Here is a 24,054-nt window from a genome sequence, read left to right on the forward strand (position 1 = left end):
GTACAAAAATGTAAACACTAAACATCAGCTGTTAAATGCTGGTGGCTGGCGTTTGCTGTCTAATTGGAAATATTACAAAGTATTTCATAATTTTTATTTTGCGTTCTAGTTTAATTGCACATTTACTAAATTTATTTTCACCGTCCAATATTATCTCCAAGTTACTAGTTAGAAGAGAGTTTCACTACCACCGTGCACGCAGGTATGGATAACGCATTTTACTAACCTTTAAAATTGAAAATCTGTTTCATGTTAAGTTCGATAGACGCTAAATTCATGTGTGCTATTTGCTTATTCTTAACATTAAAATATAGAAACACGTTAAATATTCACCTAATCGTTATTTTTAGTATAACAAGATGTATTTGATAACACTATACCTAATCCAAATTATGATTTTCTTGATTAATAGGCACATTAAAAGACTAACTCATTATAGCTATTTAAGTATTTAAGTTTCATCGCAACTAATATATTGAACCATACCATACCAGAATAGTTCCTTATGATAATTATGAAAGTGGAATTAAAGTGAATGCAGATAACAATATAGACAATACCTAACTTATCTATAGATGGCCCTACAACTGCGATTTTTAAGATATCAATAATAACTACATATCGGAACTAAGTTTTAGTGTAGGTATCAAATAAAAAAGAAAAATTAGTCACACAGTGTTGAAGACTATTTCTATATTTATTTAATGAAATAGTCCACGATTTAAGACTTATAGTTACTTAATGTAATTATTGTGTTATTGTTTTTTTCGTAGATAATTTGATGACTTTCTTTAAATAATTTATAAAAAAATCTATTTTCTAAGGTATCTATTCTATGTCCGAGTCATGGATGTTTATATGTATTTATGTATGTTTTAGTAAGTATATTGTATTCACGGACAAGTAAAAAAAGAAGGACTCCGCGTCATGATATTAGCAAGTGAAGCACCATTATGCTATTGTGTGTGTGGTTACAGGGGATACTAGTTACACAATTTTTTCCCCCTTAAATAACCATATATGCCCACTTACTTATAAAGTATCGTTCTTAAACTTTTTCACACAAGACATAAACTGATCTGTCACAGACGATGAATAATTTGTTTAAGAGTGTGTCAGTAGTATTATTATTTAGGTGACCCAAAAAAATAATAACCAGATTTTCTAATTTATTTATTTCTTATTCATATAATATCATATGTATTATATACTAAACAATCTATCTTATAACCTTAATGACTAATAATATTACACTTTGTATCATATATATTTCTAATGTTTTCATATTAAATTAAATCACATGTAGTTTAAGTTTATTCTCCGTTGTACTTTTTCACCGTGGCCGTTTATATTCTCCCGATTCTTCTGAAGAACCTGAAAGTTATCAACACTTTATTCAAGAATATAAAGAATTATATTTTTTACAAAGATTTGAGAAATATTACTGGAGAGAAAGTCTCACTTTGACGAGCAATGTATTGGAACTGTATCTTAATTATCATATTATACAGTTCTATAAGTCCGACAACACTCCTGTAATTCCTCTGGTGTTGCAAGAGAATCTGGGTGTTGGTGATCACTTAACATTAGGTGACCTGTTCACTCATTTGTCTCTCACTCTTCCATAAAGATGTTATAATATTATTATAAAAATAAATATAATATTAACCACTTGTGGTAGCAGGTAGCCAGTATACTGGCAAATGTCTAAATGAAATTTGTTTGTGTGATTAGTGGTAACATTTTTCTTAACAATTGGTAGGTGCACAGCACTAAATCGGCCAATAAATCGGCATACATAATAGCTTTAAGGGTAAATGTATACACTTCTATAACAAAGTCCCAACCACTGTTCAGGCATTATCTATAAATAAACTTAAATGTTTTATAAAAAAAAGGGCTCTGTCGTAAATCCTATTACTCCACAGCTGAATATCTAAATGATCGGACTGCCTGGGACTAGATTGTGATTATTCTATAGAGATAGAAATGACTGTACAATATTGTATATTTTTATTGAAAAGAGCGCAAAAAAACAAACGGGAACGGGACTGGGAGAGTTTCTTGCGCCGCTTCTTCTCTCTCAGAGGTCCATTTGTTTACGAAGCGGTTGTAGTATCAATTTTGAGAAAATAAATGCCTTTTATGCCTTTTACAAATGTGTCATTTATACACATTACATAGCTATAATTCAATAATATAAAATAAACATTAGTTTGTAGGTACCTCTCAAATAATAACTTTTAAATATATTTTTAAAATATATATTCGGCTAAAGAATTATTTTAAACTTCAGAAGCATTTCTTTTAGCCATAATTTTGATTTATTTTTGTTTAAGGCTTCTCTCAAAATTTGTTGGAAGGTGGCTAAAGATCTTAATATTAACAAATGTTAATTGTGTCTTATATTATCTTATTTCTTGAGCTCCATTCCTACACAAGGTACATAAGATTATATTTAAATATTACTACAGGTAATTTAGAATATTTTTATTCTACAACTACAAACAAAAGATAATACTATAAATGTAATAATAATAACAGCAAAAAACAGTGTGAATTCATTACTCAAAATGTGTATATATAATAAACATATACCTGACCAAAAGTTTTGCCAATGATGTTGAATTTTTGAAATATATGCCTGGGCCTAACATCACTTGGATAGCGGCCAGGCTAGCACACAGATGACCTTATACTAATGATCACTGCTATCCATACAATCTCGCAACTTCACTGGGATCACAGGAGTTTTGCTAGGCTTTCAAATTAGGTCATACCTAGTTGTACTGTGTCGGCACCATGTTCAGTGTTGTGTTGCTTTGCTGCACTAATTATTTGGCATTTGAAAGAACAGTCATTTGAACTTTCACCGCCAATTATTAGTGAGTAAGATGGTAGAATGTACGTACCATAAGTACGATGGCAATACCGACCCCTCCAGCCGGGCTCACACAAGCACGCACCCCCGCGGCACACGCCGTGTCTACAAGCCCGGGTGCATTCGCCCCCCCGCCGCCCCACCTCGCAGTGGTTGCCCCCCAACCCCGCTGGACACCTGCACTTGTTCACACCTTTGCACCGTCCGCCATTTAAACATGGTATTACGCATTTGGCTGAAAAAAATGTTTAATTGCAGCGGGATATAAAAAAATTAACAGTCTTATTATCTATGGAAGGCAATATGAAAAATATCTCTTTTTTTGGGGAAAAGAAGGATAAACGAGCGGTTTTATCACCTAATATTAAGTGATCAACACCGCTCACATTCTCCAAACAGCAGGAGAGGAATCGATGACAGATTTATTCACGGCTAAACCTGAAGTTGAGCTTAAATAATGCTGTAGTCGAAAAGAGTGGATGAAAGAGATGATTTATTTAATCATCAGTGTTTTATTGTACAATGCTTTATTATTAGTACGGCAAGTGGTCCATCTTATGATATGTTAAACAAGCTTCGAAGAAGCTGAGTGTCATAAATAGAGCACGGCAATACTTCAAACCGGCCCATACTCTAGCGCTCTAAAGCGCAGGTCCGGCCACATATAGACTATTGCTGTCATCTCTGGTCTGGCGCACCCCAGTATCAGCTCGATCCATTTGACCGTGTGCAACGCAGAGCAGCTCGAATTTTCTGGGACCCAGTTCTCTCTGAACGGCTGGATCACTTTGCGTTGCCTAAAGACGTCGCTCCTGTATCTTCTAGCACATTTATCACGGGGAGTGTTCCGAAGTGCTGTTTCACCTGATTCCTGCCGCCGAATTCCACCTTCGCGTGACATGCCACAGACATCTCCCTGTGGATCGACGAGCGGCAGGTCCAGGTGTTCAGTGGTGAGCTGGAATCTTTTATGGAGACCCTTCAAGCCGGCCTACATTCTAGCGCTTCATCTCCGGTCTGGCCCCGGTCACCCCGGTATTCATTTGACCGCGTGCAACGCAGAGCCGCTCGAATTGTCGTGGACCCAGAGCTCTCTGAACGGCTGGAGCACTTGGCGTTGCGTAGAGAACTTCCTGCTCGTCTTGTCCTTTATTGTAACAAAAACCAGAAAAACAGAGTCATTATGAAGTACTTACAGTATTCACACCGCAGGCCATAGTAACCTTTAGGGCACTCACATGTGTCCTTCTGAATGCATTTACCACCATTTAAGCATTTCTTCGCACATATACCTGCAATAAAGGCCACATTTCATTTCAGTTACCTACTATGTTTCGACCGGCCCCTCTACTTCGCCAGGTGCGGCGATCTCATTCTGCTGCGTGGCAGAAAAATCCTCACGTGAGTATTTATATGATACGCCAGATTCTAGGTCGTGGTAATAATTCAGATGATTTAAATTTAAAATCAATTCTTCAATTTGGTAAATAAATGAAACTTAAGAATGTCAAAGTTATACAATTTACCATTAACACCATTTCTTGGAAAAATTTAGCTTAAAAGAAGTTTATCTACACACATGCTTTAAATCCTCTATTAAATTCTATTAAAGATTCTAAAACAGTTAGCTTATTCCCAACATTAAAACACCCAATGTTCTAATAACTATTACATCATCCAAACGAGTGTTGTAATGTTGTACTGAATTTCATAACAACACTCCTCTATGTTTTTTTTTCGGTCCCTTCATGCGCAAAGAGTTTTAACAGACATCCACATTCTTAGTGCTCGATGCGTGGTATCTGTATGAATTTCAAAAAAAGAACATTTTCGGTTACGCGCGTTCCACACTACCAGAACGTCGCGCGCCGTAAAAAAAAAGTAGGTTGTTCGAATCCCCGCCATTTTTCTTCGATATTTTTATTGTTTTGTTTACAAAAAATAAGCGATTCATTTTAAACGCTGCAAAAGAACATTAAATTCGAGTGAATTTTAATTATTGCGCTACACAAAATGAAAATTACTACTAAAATATATAATTGTTTCATTAATACTTATTTTATTTGTATAGAAGTAATGAATGATATTAGGTTACTACTAGGACTGGTGTTTTAATGTTAGCAGTAAGCAAACTTTTCCAGAATCTATTAGGGGATTCATATTCTGGGTGTAGATAAAGTCTTGTATGCAACTGTTGATAATTAGGTATTAAAACACTCATGTGATACTATTGTGGCTTATCACACGAGGCTTCGCCTCAATTAAAAATTCAAACACTAGATCAAACTAGGATAAAAGTAATATAGTGCTGTATACATTTCGCAATGCAAAAACAGGCTACATCGTTAGATTAGTGGTGCCATCAAAGTCTTCTATGAACTAGTATACGCTTACGTTTTAGTATAGGAATAAGTTATGAATTGTCATAATATTCAGAGGAAAAACAAAAATAAAAGGCAAACGCGTCAGTAAGTTATATGCGTCGCGGTAGAATTAGCGGAAGGTTAAAACCACAGACTAGCGACGTCATTCTGGTATGCAGGTGAACAATGGGAAAATCGTGGACGATAGGCACAGGACAGAGTCATAACCGCTTATCATTTAGCGAGTCATTGGATGAGGTCATATGATGATGTTGGGATTGTTCAAGGAGTGATGGCAGTTGTAGACATCGCCATAAGTCTATCTACGTTGATCTAATAGGCTAAGTACGCCTACGGGATTTTTTTTATGAAAATGAGGGACGAGACGAGCAGGACGTTCAGCTGATGCTAATTGGTACACCCAGCTCATTACAATGCAGTGCCGCTCTAAAAACGTTCTTGAAAACTCAAAAATTTTCAACCGCAATATAATTGCGCTTGTCACCTTGAGACGTTATTCTCTAAAAAACTCATTTGCCCAGTAAGTTGACTAGCTACGGCGCCCTTCAGACCGAAACACAGTAATGTTTACACATTACTTCTTCACGGCAGAAAAAAGGCGCCGTTGTGGTACCCATAATCTAGTCGGTATCTTGTGCAAAGGACCCTCACACTGGTAATGGTAAATGCCGTGATTTGTGTGTTTTGAATATAAATATTGTCTTTACAGCTAGATGAGATCATTCGAGTGGACCATGCGGGGGAACTTGGCGCTGATCGTATCTACGCGGGCCAGATGGCTGTGTTGGGCACCACAAAGGAGGGTCCTCTCATCCAACACATGTGGGAGCAGGAGAAGAACCATCGCAAGAAGTTCGAGGAGCTCATCTCCAAGTATCGCGTGCGACCCACTGTGATGACACCCTTGTGGAACGTCGCTGGCTTCGCCCTTGGCGCTGGTATACCTATAATATATGTACTTTGACTAATGTTGCCAGACGTCCGGATAAAGCCAAATAGTTAGGCTTTTTCATTGCGTGTCCGGCCAAAATAAACGGCATGTCCGGATTTTTAATTTAAAAATGTTTATGAATTTTATGAAGAACTAGCTGACCCGGCAAACGTTGTTTTGCCATATAAAGTATAATTCACGCGATAGTTTTATAAGTAGTAAAATATTGCCTATATTATAGCCTGTACATCATTTTGTTCTATTGTCAATAGTTTTTGCAGCGCACGCATAAATAGGTTTTCGATTTTACACCTTGTGTTACAAAATAGCAATTTTATTACGGATCCCTAATTTTGAAAAAAAACATAGCCTATAGCCTTCATCGATAAATGGACTACCCAACACTGAAAGAATCATTCAAATCGGACCAGTAATACCAGGGATTAGCGCGTTCAAACAAACAAACAAACACTGCAGCTTTATAATATTAGTATAGATTTAATTATGACTAGGGAATTACTTACACAAATAAAATTTGAAAACAAAATTTTTTAAACGATGCGGAACTCGAACCTGATCTTGTATGCTTTGTTCAACTCTAGTTTTATTTGTGTAATTAATTCCAGAAGTGAGAGTTATTATCACTTTAAAACATAACAATTTGTGTACGTAATAACTTTATTTAACTGAGTAATAATTAAGTGCTTGGACTGATTTGACATTCGATTTTATTAAGGTATTAACAATATTTATGGTAATAATCAAAAAAGCTTTATTCTGCATCAAGCACCAGCAATAAACTCAACACAAACACAAAATTCTCAATAATGTTGTCCAGCCCTTTAACCCAAATGTCCGGCCAATCTGGCTATCAGGTTTGGCGATGTGGCAACCCCATCTTTCACTAGGCCTAGTAAACTATAGTAGTGAATGAAAGTTCCTACTCTTATATGTAAAACAAATGTTTTGTATGTTCATAAGCACATTGAGGAATTTTCTAGAAATTGTGACATTCATAATCTTAACACGAGGAACAAACATAAACTTGTTATGCCTACTACTCGGTTGGGTCGAGTTAGTAAGTCTTTTGTTGGGCGATGTATATGCTTCTACAATATGATCCCAGAAAATATACAAAACAAATGTGTTGCGAAATTTAAAATAATTGTTAAAAAAAGTTTGTGTGGGAAAGATTATTATAGCATAAACGATTTTCTTAATGACACCACGGACTGGGAATAAAGCGAACACCCTCAGGCTCTTTAATTATAAATGTTTATTGTACGATATCACATTGTAATCCATATTTTATATTTTAAAAAAAAACCCGCTGAGTTTCTTGCGCCCATTCTTCTCAGGTCTGAGGCAGTCTCTTTTGAATGGGTGGTAGTTTTTGACGTTCAATAAGTGATTTTAAATCCTATTTTGAATAAAAATATTTGAATTTGAAATTATTGACGCTTCAAAAACTGTTTTATAAACCTATTCAAATATAAATAATTGAATTTTAAAATTAGAATGACATACACGTTCGCCCACCGGTCGTTCAAACACTCGCCGAGCAATGAGTATCGGACTGAATTTAAATATACCCAGTCCCTTGTGTTTCGCGTCCTTTGAATGCCGCTCAAGAAACCACCAACCAGCGCTAGTGGCAAAGGGATGCGCAGTACTATCGTGTTACGCAGATGCCCTGTCTACTGCCCTGCTAAATGTAAACCGGGATTAGACCTATTGAAAGTACCTCGAAGATAATGTTTTATTCTTGCCTGTATATTTTTGGATGTAATTTATTAATATTCTAGAAATATTTCTCTTATGCGGCTGAACCTTAATTGCAGGTACGGCATTGCTGGGTAAAGAAGCAGCGATGGCTTGTACAGTGGCCGTGGAGACTGTGATAGTGGAACACTACAACGACCAGTTGAGGATACTCATGGAGGACCCGAACATCGATAGGGAGATCCTGGAGACTATCACGAAGTTCCGTGATGAAGAGCAGGAGCACCACGATACTGGGATCGACCATGGGGCAGAACAGGCACCTTTCTACAAAGCGCTCTCTGAGGTTATAAAGACGGGCTGTAAGGTTGCCATATCTATATCTAAAAAGATATAGGCACAGCCGTACAATTGACAACAGATAATGAAAATCTTCAGATTACAGTTAAGTGGAATTCGCATGCAGAATGGGTAACAGGTATATAAAATAGCTAGGGGCAGAATGTATGGATGTCATTTTATTGGAGTATTTGCCCTGACAATTGGGCGTGACACCCAAATGTTTCCCAGGGACACAAATGCCGGTATAAACAGATTAATTTGGGTTTGTGGATTAATCACGTGAATCTCGAAGAAGGGGAGTTACTGGATTCGGGAAAAATCTCGAAATATCACAAGGCTATACCCTTGAAGGTAGTGAGATATCACGTCTAACCTCACCACCTATCACCAGGGTAGGAGTGAGGGGGCTTAAAAAGTTGCTAAAATATCACGTGATTAGTGGACAACCCTTTTCAATTAACTGAACTGCTTTTTCCTGTTATCAATCATGTGATTTAGTCTTTTGTTTGCAATTGGCCTATATTTTTGTACGCCAAATAAAAAGTTATTAATTCGTTCGTAGCAATACAATTAGTTGAACAAAATATAGACGCCGTCTGTCTGTTCTATATTCTGGAGTGATATGTGATGATTATTTTTTGTAGTGTAGGAATAAATGCTTTATTTTAAGTATTTGAGTGTTTAATTTGAGACAGCATGGTCATTAATGTACAAAGGGTAGTTTGAATAAGGATATAAAACACATAAAATTGGGTTTCGATTACCTAATTATAATTATTTTAGGTTAGGTTAGGGTAAATATACCCTATTTAATTACCCTACTAATGGAATCTAGAATTGCGAACAAAGTTTTGCGGAACCCTTTAACATTATGGGCCTATTGATACTTTGTATGTAGGTATTTTTTATTGCTCAAACAGACAAAGGGGTAATTAGTTAAAGTATTAAGCTAGTGAGGGAGGCTCCTTTGCACAGGATGCCGGCTACATTATAGGCTTATGCTAGGTTGCACAACGGCGCGTATTTCTGCCGTGAAGCAGTCGTGTGTAAGCATTATTGTGCATAGGTGTGAAGGGCGCCGTAGTTAGTGAAATTACTGGGCAAATGAGACTTAATATCTTATGTCTCAAGGCGACTAGCGCAATTGTAGTGCCGCTCAGAATTTTTGGGTTTCTCAAGAATCCTGAGCGGTACTGCATTGTAAGGGTAATGGAAGGGCGTATCAATTACCATCATCTGAATGTCCTGCTCGTTTCATCGCTTTTTGTCATAAAAAAAACAATTTTCTAGTCAATGAGTTTTATTAGGTATTCACAATTAAGAAAAAAATTGTGTAATTGCCTTGTAAATGTATATGGGTTAATTAATTGATAGGGTGCAAACAATACTGCAGATAATAGTGATTGATTAAATATATACTACCTCCTTCACAATGTCGCCCCTGGTATCCAGGCGGACAGGAGCACACTCCGGGAGCAGTGCAGTTCCCGCCATTCATGCACTGCGGGTAGCACAGCGCTGTTCGACAATGTTGACCCATGTAACCGTCAGGACATTGACATATCTTTTCACTATTGCACCATCCTTGATTAGCACATTTTTTATCACACTCCGGATCCGGGCCTAAAATATAAAAAAAAAACTGTTTTTTTTTATTTTATTAAGCGTCGGAGCAATGGCTATGACAGCTGTCTTGTCATAAGATTTTAGTAAGCTTATGAAAAGCATAGTGAGTGATTAGGCAAAGAAGCTTTGTACGAACCTAAAATGTAAAGTGCTGTGAGCAGAGGCACCGTGAGCAGAGCGGTAGTAGCGGGTGGAGCTCCCGGCGAGGCGCGAAAAGCCCAGAAAATAAGGGTGATTTGTTAATTACTGTCACTGTCACTTGTCAGAAGCGCTAGGCGCGAGCAGGACGAATTTTAATCAAGTTAATAATACTTATAACAAACTATGAACGGCGGTAAGATGGCGTCAATAAGTGTGGGTATTGTTCGAGGCACGTACACTACATCCATAAATATTGCGTCATTACCTTGTATACTCTGTAACTCGATCCTCTTATAATACAATAAAATTTACCAATAGGTTCCACATTAAAATTCTCATGAATTTTGCAAAAATAATAAATATTGTGAATTTACTAAGTTTCAAGTTTAAGGGACAATAATAAATGGATTAATAATTAAGCGCTATAAATATAACTAAATCTGCACGAGCAGAATGTAGCTATCTAAATTTATTAATATGAAAAGCATTAGGTTCGTATATCTTGTTGCCGATGTGATAAGTCAACTTATGTTTTAAGTAGGTTAGAACAGGCGGGATAAAAATAAATAGGATTGTTGAAGTAATACTTCTTTAGGCGTGTTATGAAAAATGATGAGAGTGAAATTTAGATGCGCGCGCATCACTGTAGCACTAAAGTAACAGGGTGAAATTGGTTCCTAAAATTTTCTGCGATATTCGTTATTTTTTTTTTGGTATCTTCGTCCATTATTAGCAAAGGGTACGAGCCCGTACAGCCGTATTCGTTATTTAATAATTAATTATCAAAGCTATCGTTGCAAGATTTTCACAATATTGTTCTTTCTACAAACGTAGAATAGCACAAGGAATAAATAATTTTAAGGATTTTTGATCTGTTAGGTAAAGAAGTATAACTTCTTGCGTGCACATAAGTACACACTCACTTTTTTTATATAATAATTTATTTGAATGGTTTATTCCTATAAATTGGTGGCAATTCGAAAAGTGCGTGTTGCGCTTACAAATGAATAATTAAACGCGAGAATAATTTTAGCTGTATGATTTATTTAGTTATAGTCATAGGCGACAACAAAGAATAACATCGATTATCCCTTCATTATGTAGTCCCATCACAAGCCACTATTTACAATTTGTTCAATGAGTTTGATCATAATAGTAATACGATCTATAAAATCCCAGCAACAACAAGACGTACATGAAAGTGTTAAAAATGCGTTGGTGATACAATACCTGTCCTTCCTAAATACACACCTCTCTGTGCGCATTCCTTTTTTAGGTTTAACCTTAAAGGGGTGCCTTTCAGAGGAGTGCCTCGGCCGTTCTTCAACACGAGACCAATCTCGAACGTGGCCACGCCGCTGACATTGCCCATGCACGGTAGGAATATACTGAACTCTGCGAACAATTACCTTGTTCATCCATATAGACTAAACAAACTGAGTAACCAATTATGTAGGTACTGTAACCTGATCAACCATGTGTGGCTTGGTTCATCTATCCAGTGATTCAGACGCCTTGTCAAGTTGCCTCTGATCCTAAAATCTGTACAGCGCCATCTGTTGGTGGATAGATGCACCAAGCCTCACTAATTTATTTAAAACCAGCCGACCCGACAGACGCAGTTCTGTCAATAGAAAAAAATATGATGTAAGAATTCGAGAATAATGCAGTCTAAAGCCATCGGAAATGTGTTATCATTATTTAATTAGTTAAAAATGAAATAATGGCTATAGTATGTTACCCCTAAGAGGTAGACATATGCCATCGTGGACTTTTCTGTAGACCTATATAATACACAATTCCACCATACATTATTTTATTATATGTATCGCAAAGGGTTTAGAAAGCGTTTTCGTTGACAGCTCCAAGATGGCTTATTTTATTCCGATAACTCTAACAAATATCGTTAATTTATACAAATATGTACACAAAAACTTAACAAATTATATACTAAAACCTTTCTCGAGAACCTCGTTATCAATTAATGAAAACAGCATGAAAAGCGGTGCAGTAGTTTTTGAATTGATCGTGAACAGACAGACAGACGCGGCGGAGGACTTTGTTTTATAGTATGTAGTGGATACGTGTTCAGCACCATTCATTTAGCAATTATGACAGATGTCGTTATCCTAAACTTATCAATTGTATTTCAGCAAAAGCATGTAATTATCAAATCCCTTATGTCGAAAACCCTTCACATTTAATTAGATACTTAAAGACCCTTAAGTGACACTAACAAATGAGGATCATTTGATTGTATTATCAACTTTCATCAAGAAGATTTCAGATACGAGACATTTAGAACAGATTATTTAGGAAAAAACTCACCTTTAGGAGTCTTAGGCACCCTGCCTTGCGTCTTGATGGATAGTATCGGCGGTTTTAATACTTTTAAGTCAGATGACGTCAGCGTATCGAAGTTATAGTAATATCTCTTCTTAGAGCGCCACGTGAAGTTTACGTAGCCGACCTCCGACGGGATGATGGGCAACTTGTGAGAGAAGTTCGGTTCCAGTATGTACGGGGATATAATACCGTTCTGGATCGCGAACACTTGCATAGATATACCTGTGGGCAAAAGTAGACAGTCTTGTTGTACAATTTTTTGATGTTATACTTCTTTAGGCGCGTTATGAAAAAATTATGAGAGTGAAATTTTAAGATGCGCGCGCATCACTGTAACACAAAAGTAACAGGGTGAAGTTGGTTCCTAAAATTTTCTGATGTTTGCGACATTCGTAATTCTTTGTGTCCATTATTAGGATAGGCAAAGGGTTCAAGCCCGTACAGCCGTTTTGTTATTTAATAATTAAGTATCAAAACCACCGTTGCAAGATTTTTACAATATTGTTCTTTCTACAAACGTGGAATACCACGAGGAATAAATAATTTAAGGGTTTTTGCTTTGTTAGGCCATATAAGTATATCATCTTGCGTGCATACATAAGTACACACACACTTTTTTTAGACTAGAAAGGGCAATAAAAAGATCTCATACTGGGCCTCTACTTGATTTCAGTTTTATTGAAGAATATCTCACCAGGAATTAAGAACCTCTACATATTATTCATCGTTCCTGGCATAATTCCATGGGTTCTTTCGACTCGCATCCAATGTTTGATTTGAGCTGCCCTTTTTCTTGACTTATGCCAACTCTACCGTGAACAATCGCTCTATAATATTTTTCCAGCCAATCTTCTTTCATCCATCCTCTCACCCTGAGCAAATCAGTTCAAATTACGCCTAGAATCTAGATCAAATGTTAAATAGACTTTAGGTTGTTGTTATTTAGTTTTCCATTACAATTCGCATGTCAAGATTTGCTGATGTTGGTGTCTGTCACTGAGTGTGTTTTTAAAATATCCGTGTCTTTTTTTTATGGAAAAAGGAGGACAAGAGAGCGTACCTGGTGTTAAGTGATCACTGCTGCCCACATTCTCTTGCAGTACCAGAGGAATTACAGGGGCGTTGCCGGCCCGTAAGGAAGGTGTACGCACTTTTTTTGAAGGTACTCATTTCGTATCATTCCGGAAACACCGCACAAGGAAGCTCATTGCACAGCTTTGTAGTACGTGGAAGAAAGCTCCTTGAAAACAGCACTGTGAAGGACCGCCACACATCCAGATGGTGGGGATGACATCCAAATTTATAGCGTGTCGTGCGAAGGTGGAATTAGGGGGCAGGAATCAGGTGAAACAGCTTTTCGGAACACTCCCCGTGATAAATGCGGTAGAAGACGCACAAGCGACGTCTCTACGCAACGCCAAGTGATCCAGCCGTTCACAGAGCTCTGGGTCCCTGACAATTCGAGATGCTCTGCGTTGCACGCGCTGTAATGGATCAAGCTGATACCGGGGTGCGCCAGACCAGAGATGAAGCGCTAGAATGTGGGCCAGCTTGAAGGGTCTCCATAAAAGACTCCAGCTCACCACTGAACATCCGGACCTGCCGTTCGTCGATCCACAGGGAGATGTCTGAGTTCATGCGGTCCGCGTCCTTGTAATCCCGGCGGCCCGCGGTCAGGGTCAGCGACAGTGCGAGCGCGACGCCCGCGCACAGCGGCGCACGCGCAGGACCCCGCCCTGGCTCCCACAGCCACATGCTGCAACAACACATATAGATAGACGACAATAAAGAAAAGGACAATATACAGAATACTTTTTTTTATGACAATAAAGGAGGAGACGAGCAGGACGTTCAGCTGATGGTAATTGATAGGCCATTCCTCCAACAAATCTTCCTTCATCCTTGAAAAACACAAAAATTCTGAGCGGCACTTCAATTGCGCTCTTCACCTTGAGACATAAGATGTTAAGTCTAATTGGCCCAGTAATTTCACTAGCTACGGCGCCCTTCAGTCCGACACACAGTAATTCTTACACATAACTGCTTCACGGCAGAAAAAGGACCATTGTGGTACCCATAATCTAGCTGGCATCCTGTGCAAAGGAGACTCCTTCTGGTAAAACAAATGTAACTACACCTGCGACTGGTAAGTCACAAGTGGCGATGCTAACAATATTTAAGTAGACTACTCGGTAGGTACAAATATTAGAAAAAAAATCCGTATAAATAAATATAGTGTGAACACATCACCGCATGTTTTCATTTGTTAAGCGCAAGCGCCGACAGGTCCTTGTGTTCGCTTTCCTACTTTCGCGATATTTATGTCCTCCAAACGAGCGTACGGGTCACCAGATGTTAAGTGATCATCGCCGCCCACATTCTCTTGCAATACCAATGGAAGAGCGTTGTCGGCCTTTAAGAAAGGTGTACGCATTTTCTTCCAGGGAACCCAAGTCATATTGTCCTGGAAACACCGCACAAAGAAGCTCATTCGACAGCTCGGTTTTACTTGAAAGAAATTTCCTTGAAAACCACACTCTGCAGGAATCAGATGAAATAGCTCATCGGAACACTCTCTGTGATAAACGCTAAGATATTTTGACGTTCAAAGAACACTGGATCCCCAATAATTCGAGCAGCTATGCGTGTAATCCGTGCGTTCTCGCGACAACCATGCATTGCATGATTAATTATTGAATTTTCAGTTAAAATTGCAACGTATTTCATGAATACTTATTTTTAATGTAATTTTTTTCTTCGTATTCCAAATAAAGCGTCCTCGAGTACATAGCTATATCCTGCTCAAAGTCACGCGTGGCGAGTGAAGGTACCTTTATTACATTTGGCTTGGCACCGACTTAAAACCTATCAATAAGTAGCACATATAAATAATAGTATTTTATTAATATTAAAGGTAAAGGTTTGCATAAGAGGTGTATTAAATATTTTTTTTTTATTTCTTACTTTTTAGTATCAGTTAATAATAATAATATATAATCAACCTGAATGAAAACTCCAAAAAAAGCCGTACACAGAACAATTATGTCATCCAGGTAAACAAAAATTTTCATATAAATGTTCATAAAATGAAAACTACTGGGCCAAACTATGTAAAATTTTTATGGGACCAAATGGCATCTATTTCGCATCAAATCAAAGAAGAATTACGTAAATCGGATTAAAAAGCTCAGAGTAATCGGTGTACATACATAAAAAAAATACTGATCGAATTGATAACTTCCTCCTTTTTGAAGTCGGTTAATAAACACTTACTATATTACGATGCTAAATAGGGTTTCTCGATCACTACTGTTGAAGTTGCGCAGCCTAAATTCAAATATCGCCTCCCTGCACTTGTTCCGGAATATTTTATGTAATAAGTATATAGTATAAGCTATAGTATAAGAGTCCTCGAATGGGCAAGAAGCTTACATGATAGGAACATGTGGACTGAACGCCTATGGACATCCGCTGCACCAGTGGTCAAGAAATGCGTTCCCGGCTTTAAGGTGGAGGAAGTATGCTCTTAGCTAGAAGGGACCTGAGTGATATCGGTTCGGGAAAACTACAGCCGGTAACTGATTCCACCTGTGCGAGGCAAGAAGTTTCTGTAAAAAACGCGATTGAAGAATGTGAGTTCTCAATATGATATGGGTAGGTTTTCGCATTTTAACGTAATTCGGCTGCTAGGTGGTGGAATTCGGCTTCGGTGGTGGAATTCGGCTGCTAGGTGTCAACCTGAACAACTACTCTGCTTGATGCGGCATGCAGCAGATGTTTTTCTGAGAAGCGAGAGACCACACACCTCTACGCATCACCAACGAATCAATCCGAACGGAGATGATATGAGCGCCTACGTTTCAAGTCGCTCTTTGTTGCATGCGGTCCCGCGTTGTATGAGTGCCCGCCCAGAGGTAAGAACAGCAGGGCCTACTCCATGTAAGGCCAAATTTGCGCCTGGTAATAATAGCAAGCGGTAGCTTGAGCTGAAGTTCTGTCCTCCGTACTGAATGCCTACACCAAGATTTGAGTGCCACTAATCTGCAGCATATGAATTATATGCAGGAAAAACAGTGCAAGATAGCACGCAGCCTTGTGAATCAGCCATCAGAAGTTAACAAAGGTTTTGACTCGGTGCAAGCACAGTCGATAGCAATCTTGATGCTCTAATCAGCCAAAAAGCTCATGACCCATTCGCATATCCTCTCGGGATGCCCATGGGATTTATGAAACTTCACTCTAAGCGTTAACTGCTTGCTCCAATATGATTTAGATATACCTACAAGAAGATCAACAGACTGTTGAGCTTGGCGGAAATTGTACTAGAAATCGTTGATTACCTGATGCTCCTCTTGGTACACGAAAAGCGATTCGATTATCGTATTATATTATTATTAAAGGTAGTTGGACGGATCCGTGCGTAAAACTTATTTAGGCATCGGGTGCACTAAGGCCTCTTTCCATTATTTTGGAGAGTTGGAAAAGACGGGTAAAGACCGGCGCCATTTCCGGAGCACTATATGTCCGCAGTAGGTGCTACTAATGAGAGAAAGCTATCGGGCCCGTTCGATTTATGAATGTACCTACAAGGTGAAATATATTTTTTTATTAATTTGATAACATTGGGTTATCTCAAACAAAAATCCATCTCCAAATATACAACAAGGAAATTAAACATAATAAATTTGTATATTTAATCTCAGAAGTGACGGAGATCACTTAAAAATATCTATGTTTAATTACTTATTATCTCTCGCTGCCATTATCTCTATATTATTATATTCCTACTGTCATCGTTGTGTATATTAATTATTGAGCTACAAATAATAACGCTCCGTCAATTAACAACGTCCAATAAATCGTAAACAAAACAGAATAACAACCGTGTAACGCGTATAATCTTTTGACCATACAATAACATCGGTCCTCGCGCCACAAAAAATGTTTCAACTTCGGACGTGCTCCCACAAAGGCCAAGCCGTGAGAAGAGGTTGCGTTATAAAAAAGCGACAACTTCATTAAATAACTCCTGTCAAATGTAATGTCTTTTTTCCACGCTCCCGATCTCGAATTATACTAACAAATAAAGATGTTAACAAAAAAATTAAACTTTATGAATTGGGATAATCAACATTTTTGTCTATGAGCGTGATTTGATAAAAAATTTAAATATCTTTAATGTGTATTGGTATATTGTGCTTATTCAAGGTATTTTTGAATTGTAAACTTCTTTGGGCAAGAAGCACCACCTGTGTAACTATAGCACATGAGACAATCTTCGAGTATCAGGATAGTGACGTGATTCGCATTAGGTACGCTGCACTTTATGCATTACGACTCACAAACAAATTAACAATTCAAAATTATTTTTTGTGGACATTTTAATAACACCTAATTTTAATAATAGCTCCACTAAGGCCATTTGGACATGTTAAGGTAGTCTGTTAGCATATTGAAGGGCGCTAAACGAAGCCCTAAAATATAGGCACCTCAATATACCTACAACAAAAATGTGGGATAATATTTCATACACTATGACTTTATTTTCCATTGTAGAGTTATAAGCTATAGTTACTGATATATAATATATGATATTTATTATTTTTACTCGTTGTATAATATATTTAATCAAGCCAACTTGTTTTAAATATCAACATAAGTAGGTAGGTATACAGTTTTTAGGAGTAACCTTTTTATATTAGTTCGATGACAGAATTTACCAAATACTTCACTGGTTAATTGTTTAGATACCTTGTCTCGGTAGTGATTTACGGTTTAATACACATGACCAAAAGGGAATGTTATCCGCTTTGGATAAAATTATGCTTTACGAGAATATTATAAATATTATCAGCGTTGTAGTCATTTGTCATTGGCGCTAATTATAGGTTATCGCTTCTTGACATTTGCCATTTTAATCAATTAATCACAAAAGAACTTAACTACATAATATTTACTTTTATCACTTATCTGTTACATTATAAGTTAAAATGTTTTATGAAACAATAACCAAATAGACCTTTGTGTTTGGTCGTGTTGGTGTATTGTTTTTTGTAGGTATATTGAAAATCGATTTACGGCCGTTCCCAATATTCAGTTTATCTCCGGTTGTGGCCTACTTGAGATAAAAATCGTAACTATCGTTGACTTTTCTGTCCCAATAAACTTATCGACGGTAACTCACCTTATCCGTAAACGCTGTCTATCAATGGGACGACGTATAGCTTACCAGCGATATAAGTTTGTATGAAAATTTCAATTCACGCATCCTAATATAACGGCCGTTCTCAATAAACTATCTACAGATAGAGATAAATTAATCACTACCTTCTACTGTCAGTAATTAGCTGTCAATAATCTGAAATATCGCCTTATATTGGGACGCGTGCATTACAATTTCCATACAAACTTCTATCGCTGGTAAGCTATACGTCGTCCCATTAACAGAAAGCGTGTACGGATAAGGTAAGTTACCGTCGATAAGTTTATTGGGACAGAAAATTCAACGATAGTTACGATTTTTATCTCAAGTAAGAGATAGACTGAATATTGAGAACGGCCGTAAGGCGATAAGAATGACTTATCGGGTATATTGGGACAGCTTCAGATTATTGACAGCTAATTACTGGCAGTAGAAGGTAGTAATTTATCTCTATCTGTAGCTAGTTTATTAGGAACGGCCGTTAAGCGTTAAGACTTTACAAAGCAAATCTCGTGTTTATTTGTGTTGAGCTTTCTGTGATAATTTTACTTGTACGGCGAATAATTTATTATACTGGCAAATTGATTACGCAAATTAATAAGTTTGCATGTCGCATGCGCATCCTGTGATAATGGCTTTTGTTACTTTGCAATCAAGTGATGATGTGGTTTTGCGAAATTTACACCGACACAGCTGTCGGGCCGTCTCATATGACATGTGACGAGGTTGCGAATGCGGCCGGGATATCAAATTATATCTTGTTTTACTCAATCTGCACACAGGTACCAACCACCATCGATACTGTCTTGAAAACGTGGCGGTGTATAAATTCCTTGTTGTCTTGATTTTCCTTGAAGTACCTAACCATCGTTAGGATATCTCGTTGGTCTTTGCAAAATGATCGAATTCACTATACAAATTTGACTAACCTTTTAAGGTAAACCAATTGAGCTTATTATATTATTTTCCAGTATATTGGTAGTTACAAATACTTACACTGGTATCTTTGTTCTTAATTAAATAAAGCTACCTGTGAGATTGTAGGGAAATAGAAAACTTACGCATCCTAACGTAAACTCAATCCTGGCCATCAGGAATTCCAAATGGGGTACATTCTGAAACAGTTCATATGAAACTCCTTTGCTTATTTTATGCGAATGTGTTTATTGATGCGTAAACGTTTAAACATTTAAGATTCATAAAAGGAAGCAATCTTAGCAATGAACATGAACTTTAATTAAGATTGAACTATAAGATTCAGCCACTTTAAAAACCATTGTCATACACTGGTAGCGTCCCAATATAATGTTTAAAAATAAGACTGTAGGCAATTCTAAATTTTTATTAAGATAAAAATTCAATGCATATTTCTATTCAAATTATAATGAATATATTGTGGAAATGGGTATAATTGGCATTAAACTTTGAAATGCTTCGAGGAAAACCACAATCTTAACGTAATTTATAAATAGAATAACGCACCTAGCGACAATGGGAAAGAACAAAATATAGCTAAACACGCAATATTTTTCTAGGTAGTTTAAATATAGTCCTTTATAAACTCTAATTTGCTGCAGCAATATAATGGTCGTGACGTTTTATATGAAAAAAGTACAGTTTAAGCACTAACTACGCAAGATTTCTAAAATAAATATCGGAAAGTTTCATTCCGTGTGAACCGAATGTTGACGGCGCCTGAGGGGTGCCTTGCACTTGTTGAGTTAACCAGCCGCTGACGACGCGGTCCACGGACGCGCACGGAACAGGTAACCAGTAACCAGCAAACACGCTAAAACAAAAAACATCTCGAGTGAGGTGCCCACTGGCCGGTGCCCGCTGCTCGAACACCGATCGCTACCTAATCGATTCTCATTTTATTTATTGTCATTTCACAGCCTCGTCGCGTGTTCAGAAGAACATATTATTATAAGAATATATTATGACTTTGGGTTAAGCTTCGCTCATTTGGAATATAAAACAAATATTACTTATATGCATTTGGACAAGGCATCATTTTAATTTAACATTTTTTCAAATTTTGAAACGTTTTAGTAAGGTGATATTTGCGAAGAAGTTATTAACCATTTTTATAGTCTGTAGAGTAAAATAGTCAGATCTTCGTGTTTGATATCAATTGAATGAAACACAAACAATGAATTCAAGCTCTAAAGGTTGAATAAATGATTTGAACGGTTAATGCATTCAATATACGATAATTTATATTTATTACTTTTTATGAAATTTTTTATATTATTTGATGATTGAACAGAGTGGCCGTTGAGTTTCCTGTATGTTCTTCTCTCGAGCTCTACTTTTCCGTACATAATATGGTAGATTCAGTAATTTAAAAGAACTAAGTAACTATTTATAGTGACGATTCAAAAGCGCTTAATTATACCTAATTGAATAAAGTTTATTTGACATAGACAAAAATGTTTAATTATTCTTTTAACTACTCATTGATTTGTTTATAATCTACAATATAATAAAGTTATCGACACTTCACTTTGCCGCCACTGCAACACAGAAGTCGTAGTAGACAAATTTCTGTACAATTTGATAGCCGTGCAAGTATTTATTTCTCCCCAAGTAATTCATTAATCATTAGTAATGTAATACCTACTTATTGAAAAGACCTCTTCAGATTTCGTTCTTCAATTAGGTTTTATAGTTTTAAATAGTTCTATCACATGCATCTATGATGTTATCAAGTGTAATAAGATTTAAAACGTACTATTATTATTATCAAATAAGTTCTGTGTTATCTGCCACCAAGTACCAGGGGTGTAAATCTGTATCAGTTTACAAACATTACCGTAATAAAGGAATTTAAATTCTAAGATAACGGACGATGTTATAATCGAGATCGGAACATTATATGCGACACAATTATTGTGAGTGAGTAAGTAAAGGAGAGATCAGAGAGAAATACAGAGTTTTCACTAAGGTTTTAGTGACTCTTATGTGACTTATAACATAAAAACATTCCTGTCACCTTTACATATCCCCAATCGACTTGAAGGTCTCTGGTGTAGGTATCTACTTATGAAACACTTACCTATATTTGGATTGAAAGTAATTAATATCTATGACATCCACCTTAAACTTTTTTCTTTGGATATCATAATCATCAACTGGATCTGTAGCGTTTCTCTATTGCGGTTTTTGAAGGACCTTTTTACAACTTACAACAAAACTGTGGAATGAGCTTTCTTACGCGGTGCTTCCAGGGTGATACCATACATGGGTACCTCCGAAAAAGCGCTTACACCTTTCTAAAAGGTCAGCAACGCTCCTGTGATACCTCTGGTGTTGCAGATGGTGATTACTTAACACCAGGTTCTTCAATAATTCTTTTTTAAAATAAAATACTTTTTAGTTTAATTACCCGTGTGATAATATATAGAATTTATAAGTGAATATTTACATTGGTTTCGTTGTCTTGCCGAGCAACGTTTTCTGTGGTATTTATTTTAATTTAATAGAAGTAGGTAAGAACTTACTTATATTTATGATTTATACATGATTATTTACTGGATAGAATGGCCGTAAATCAGTATTTTATTTCCCTTTGATAATTCTACGACAAATAAATTATACAGTAACCGAAATAAAATACAACTAACTACTTAGATAAAGTTTTTCTCACTAAATAGCAATATGATCTTGTCCTCAATTCTCCTTTTAAGTTGACATTATTTACAAAACAGAATAGCGTTTTTTATAGCGTGTACAACTTATGTGAACTTTATTATTTTAACTAACAGATCATTTTCATTTACATTTTCAGAAATTTATACCCTAGTTGTGATTGTTGAAGTTAAACTTTCTAAACAAACTAAAACTTTCATCACTGTGCACTAGACTTTTCTAAGGTGTCAGTTAATTATTTTCATACGAGCAAAGTCACAGGACGAAGCTTGGTATGGTTTTGAGTGAAGTGCAAACAATTAAGCTCATAAGTGGGATCAACGCACCCGGTGCAGGCGAAAATTCGCGATGCCAATATTCAAAGTCATAATAATTTCATACCTGTTATAAGTTCACACGATTTAAGTTCATACGGCACGCAATCATAGCTTTCAAAATCCGTTACACTAACAATGCACGATATTTCAACACTTCACACAGCACGCGTTGTAACTCGTTTACGACCCGGCGCAGACTGCTCAATGCTGACATACAATGACTTGTTAACTTGAATGGGTCACACTAGTCAATTGATATACGAAAATACACCCTATCGCTATCATAAAAGGTCTCTCATCTCTCATAATTGCATACAAACACATCCTTCTAGATTAAAGAGATCCTTAAAAAGACAAAGACACTAAAAATATATTTGCAAAGAAAGACGAGCTTTGTCTCGCAACTGCTCGTGAGAAAAAAGTAATTTTAGATGATGTCGATTTACTAATGAGATATTGGCTGTGAAGGTTTTTGTGTGCCTTTTATATGGGGCTGTTGGTCAGTGGTCACATATTATAACCAAAATTAGACGTTTCTTTATGGTTGAGTGGCTCACATTCTCATAATATTTAAGTAGCGTCAATCATACTTAGAAAGCTTTTGATTTTGAAATTGAGATAAAAAATTAAAAAAAAATGCGTAAAGAAAATTCATATTGTCTGGATCTGTATGGTATGAAGTACCTATAAAAGTATAAAATAAATTTTAACAAAAAAGTAATATAAGTAATAAGCAATGAACGTAAGCGCTTTGCTATTTGATTACAGACAGTAAGAAAATCTGCCACAGATCACACCCTTACTGTAAGTCGTTAAGGAGTTCCATTGGTCATCATATTCGACTACGACAATTACTTGGCCATAACTATGTTATGGTAGATGACTCAAATATCCGGATACCATAAAAAAGATTCGGCCGAGTATCGTTAACATACTCCTAAGAATTTAAGAGTTCCGTTACTTTGTCATGGATTCCGTAATCAGAACCTAACCAAACTCTCACCAAACTATCTTTGAATTTGAACTTGCATTTTATTGGAAAACTATATATGTCCTTTAAAGAATCATCAAAATCGGTTGGCGCGATATTGAGTTATTCGTAAATTTATTATCCACTTTGCTATACGAATGTATAGCAAATTTAAGACTTTTATGGTTTTCTCATGGATGCCATTGTCAGATCTGGACCAAATTACAGTGGGAAAACCCACGGGAAAGCACCAGCTTTCAAATAAAAAAGGAACAATCAAATTCGGTTCACCCAGTCGAAAGTTTTGAGGTAACAAACATACCGACGAATTGAGAACCTCCTCCTCTTTTTGGAGTAGGTTAAGAAAATACACACCTACAAGGAATCTAATCTAATAATAAAATTGTAGAGATCGATTTTCTGTATATAGAAAAGAAAATGCTGAAAACCGAGTCAGGGTGATGTAGAGAAATAGAACAAATCCAGATTTATTTTTCAAGATATTTGTTTCTCTGTTTGTACGGTCTAATTTCTGAAACTG

At 36.6% G+C, this 24,054-nt stretch overlaps 2 protein-coding genes and 1 long non-coding RNA gene across 6 annotated transcripts in view; 2 read left to right on the top strand and 1 right to left on the bottom strand.

The window, feature by feature from the left end:
* Nucleotides 1-8,932, top strand: LOC126968751 (5-demethoxyubiquinone hydroxylase, mitochondrial). The gene is made up of 4 exons (XM_050813863.1): nucleotides 1-202; nucleotides 4,202-4,282; nucleotides 5,975-6,203; nucleotides 8,038-8,932. The coding sequence occupies exons 2-4, from the start codon at nucleotides 4,211-4,213 to the stop codon at nucleotides 8,313-8,315; spliced, it is 579 nt and encodes a 192-aa protein (XP_050669820.1). The 5' UTR covers nucleotides 1-202; nucleotides 4,202-4,210; the 3' UTR covers nucleotides 8,316-8,932.
* Nucleotides 1-24,054, top strand: part of LOC126968782 (uncharacterized) — a 559,194-nt gene that overhangs the window by 407,332 nt on the left and 127,808 nt on the right. The gene's annotated exons all lie outside the window — the stretch shown is intronic.
* LOC126968720 (protein shifted) lies at nucleotides 1,157-22,740 on the bottom strand. 4 transcript variants are annotated; one of them, XM_050813820.1, is made up of 8 exons: nucleotides 22,608-22,740; nucleotides 13,957-14,129; nucleotides 12,356-12,595; nucleotides 11,279-11,422; nucleotides 9,683-9,883; nucleotides 4,078-4,173; nucleotides 2,913-3,116; nucleotides 1,157-1,374 (listed from the first exon to the last, which is right to left on the bottom strand). In XM_050813820.1, exons 2-8 carry the CDS (start codon nucleotides 14,126-14,128, stop codon nucleotides 1,334-1,336), a joined length of 1,098 nt encoding a protein of 365 aa, XP_050669777.1. In that variant the 5' UTR covers nucleotide 14,129; nucleotides 22,608-22,740; the 3' UTR covers nucleotides 1,157-1,333. The 4 variants fall into 4 exon arrangements, with proteins under 4 accessions (XP_050669777.1, XP_050669776.1, XP_050669775.1 ...); XM_050813819.1 differs by having other exon boundaries at nucleotides 1,157-1,362; nucleotides 11,258-11,422; XM_050813818.1 differs by having other exon boundaries at nucleotides 1,157-1,365; nucleotides 11,258-11,422.

Source organism: Leptidea sinapis, chromosome 16, assembly GCF_905404315.1.
Source record: "Leptidea sinapis chromosome 16, ilLepSina1.1, whole genome shotgun sequence".
Taxonomy (NCBI): domain Eukaryota; kingdom Metazoa; phylum Arthropoda; class Insecta; order Lepidoptera; family Pieridae; genus Leptidea; species Leptidea sinapis.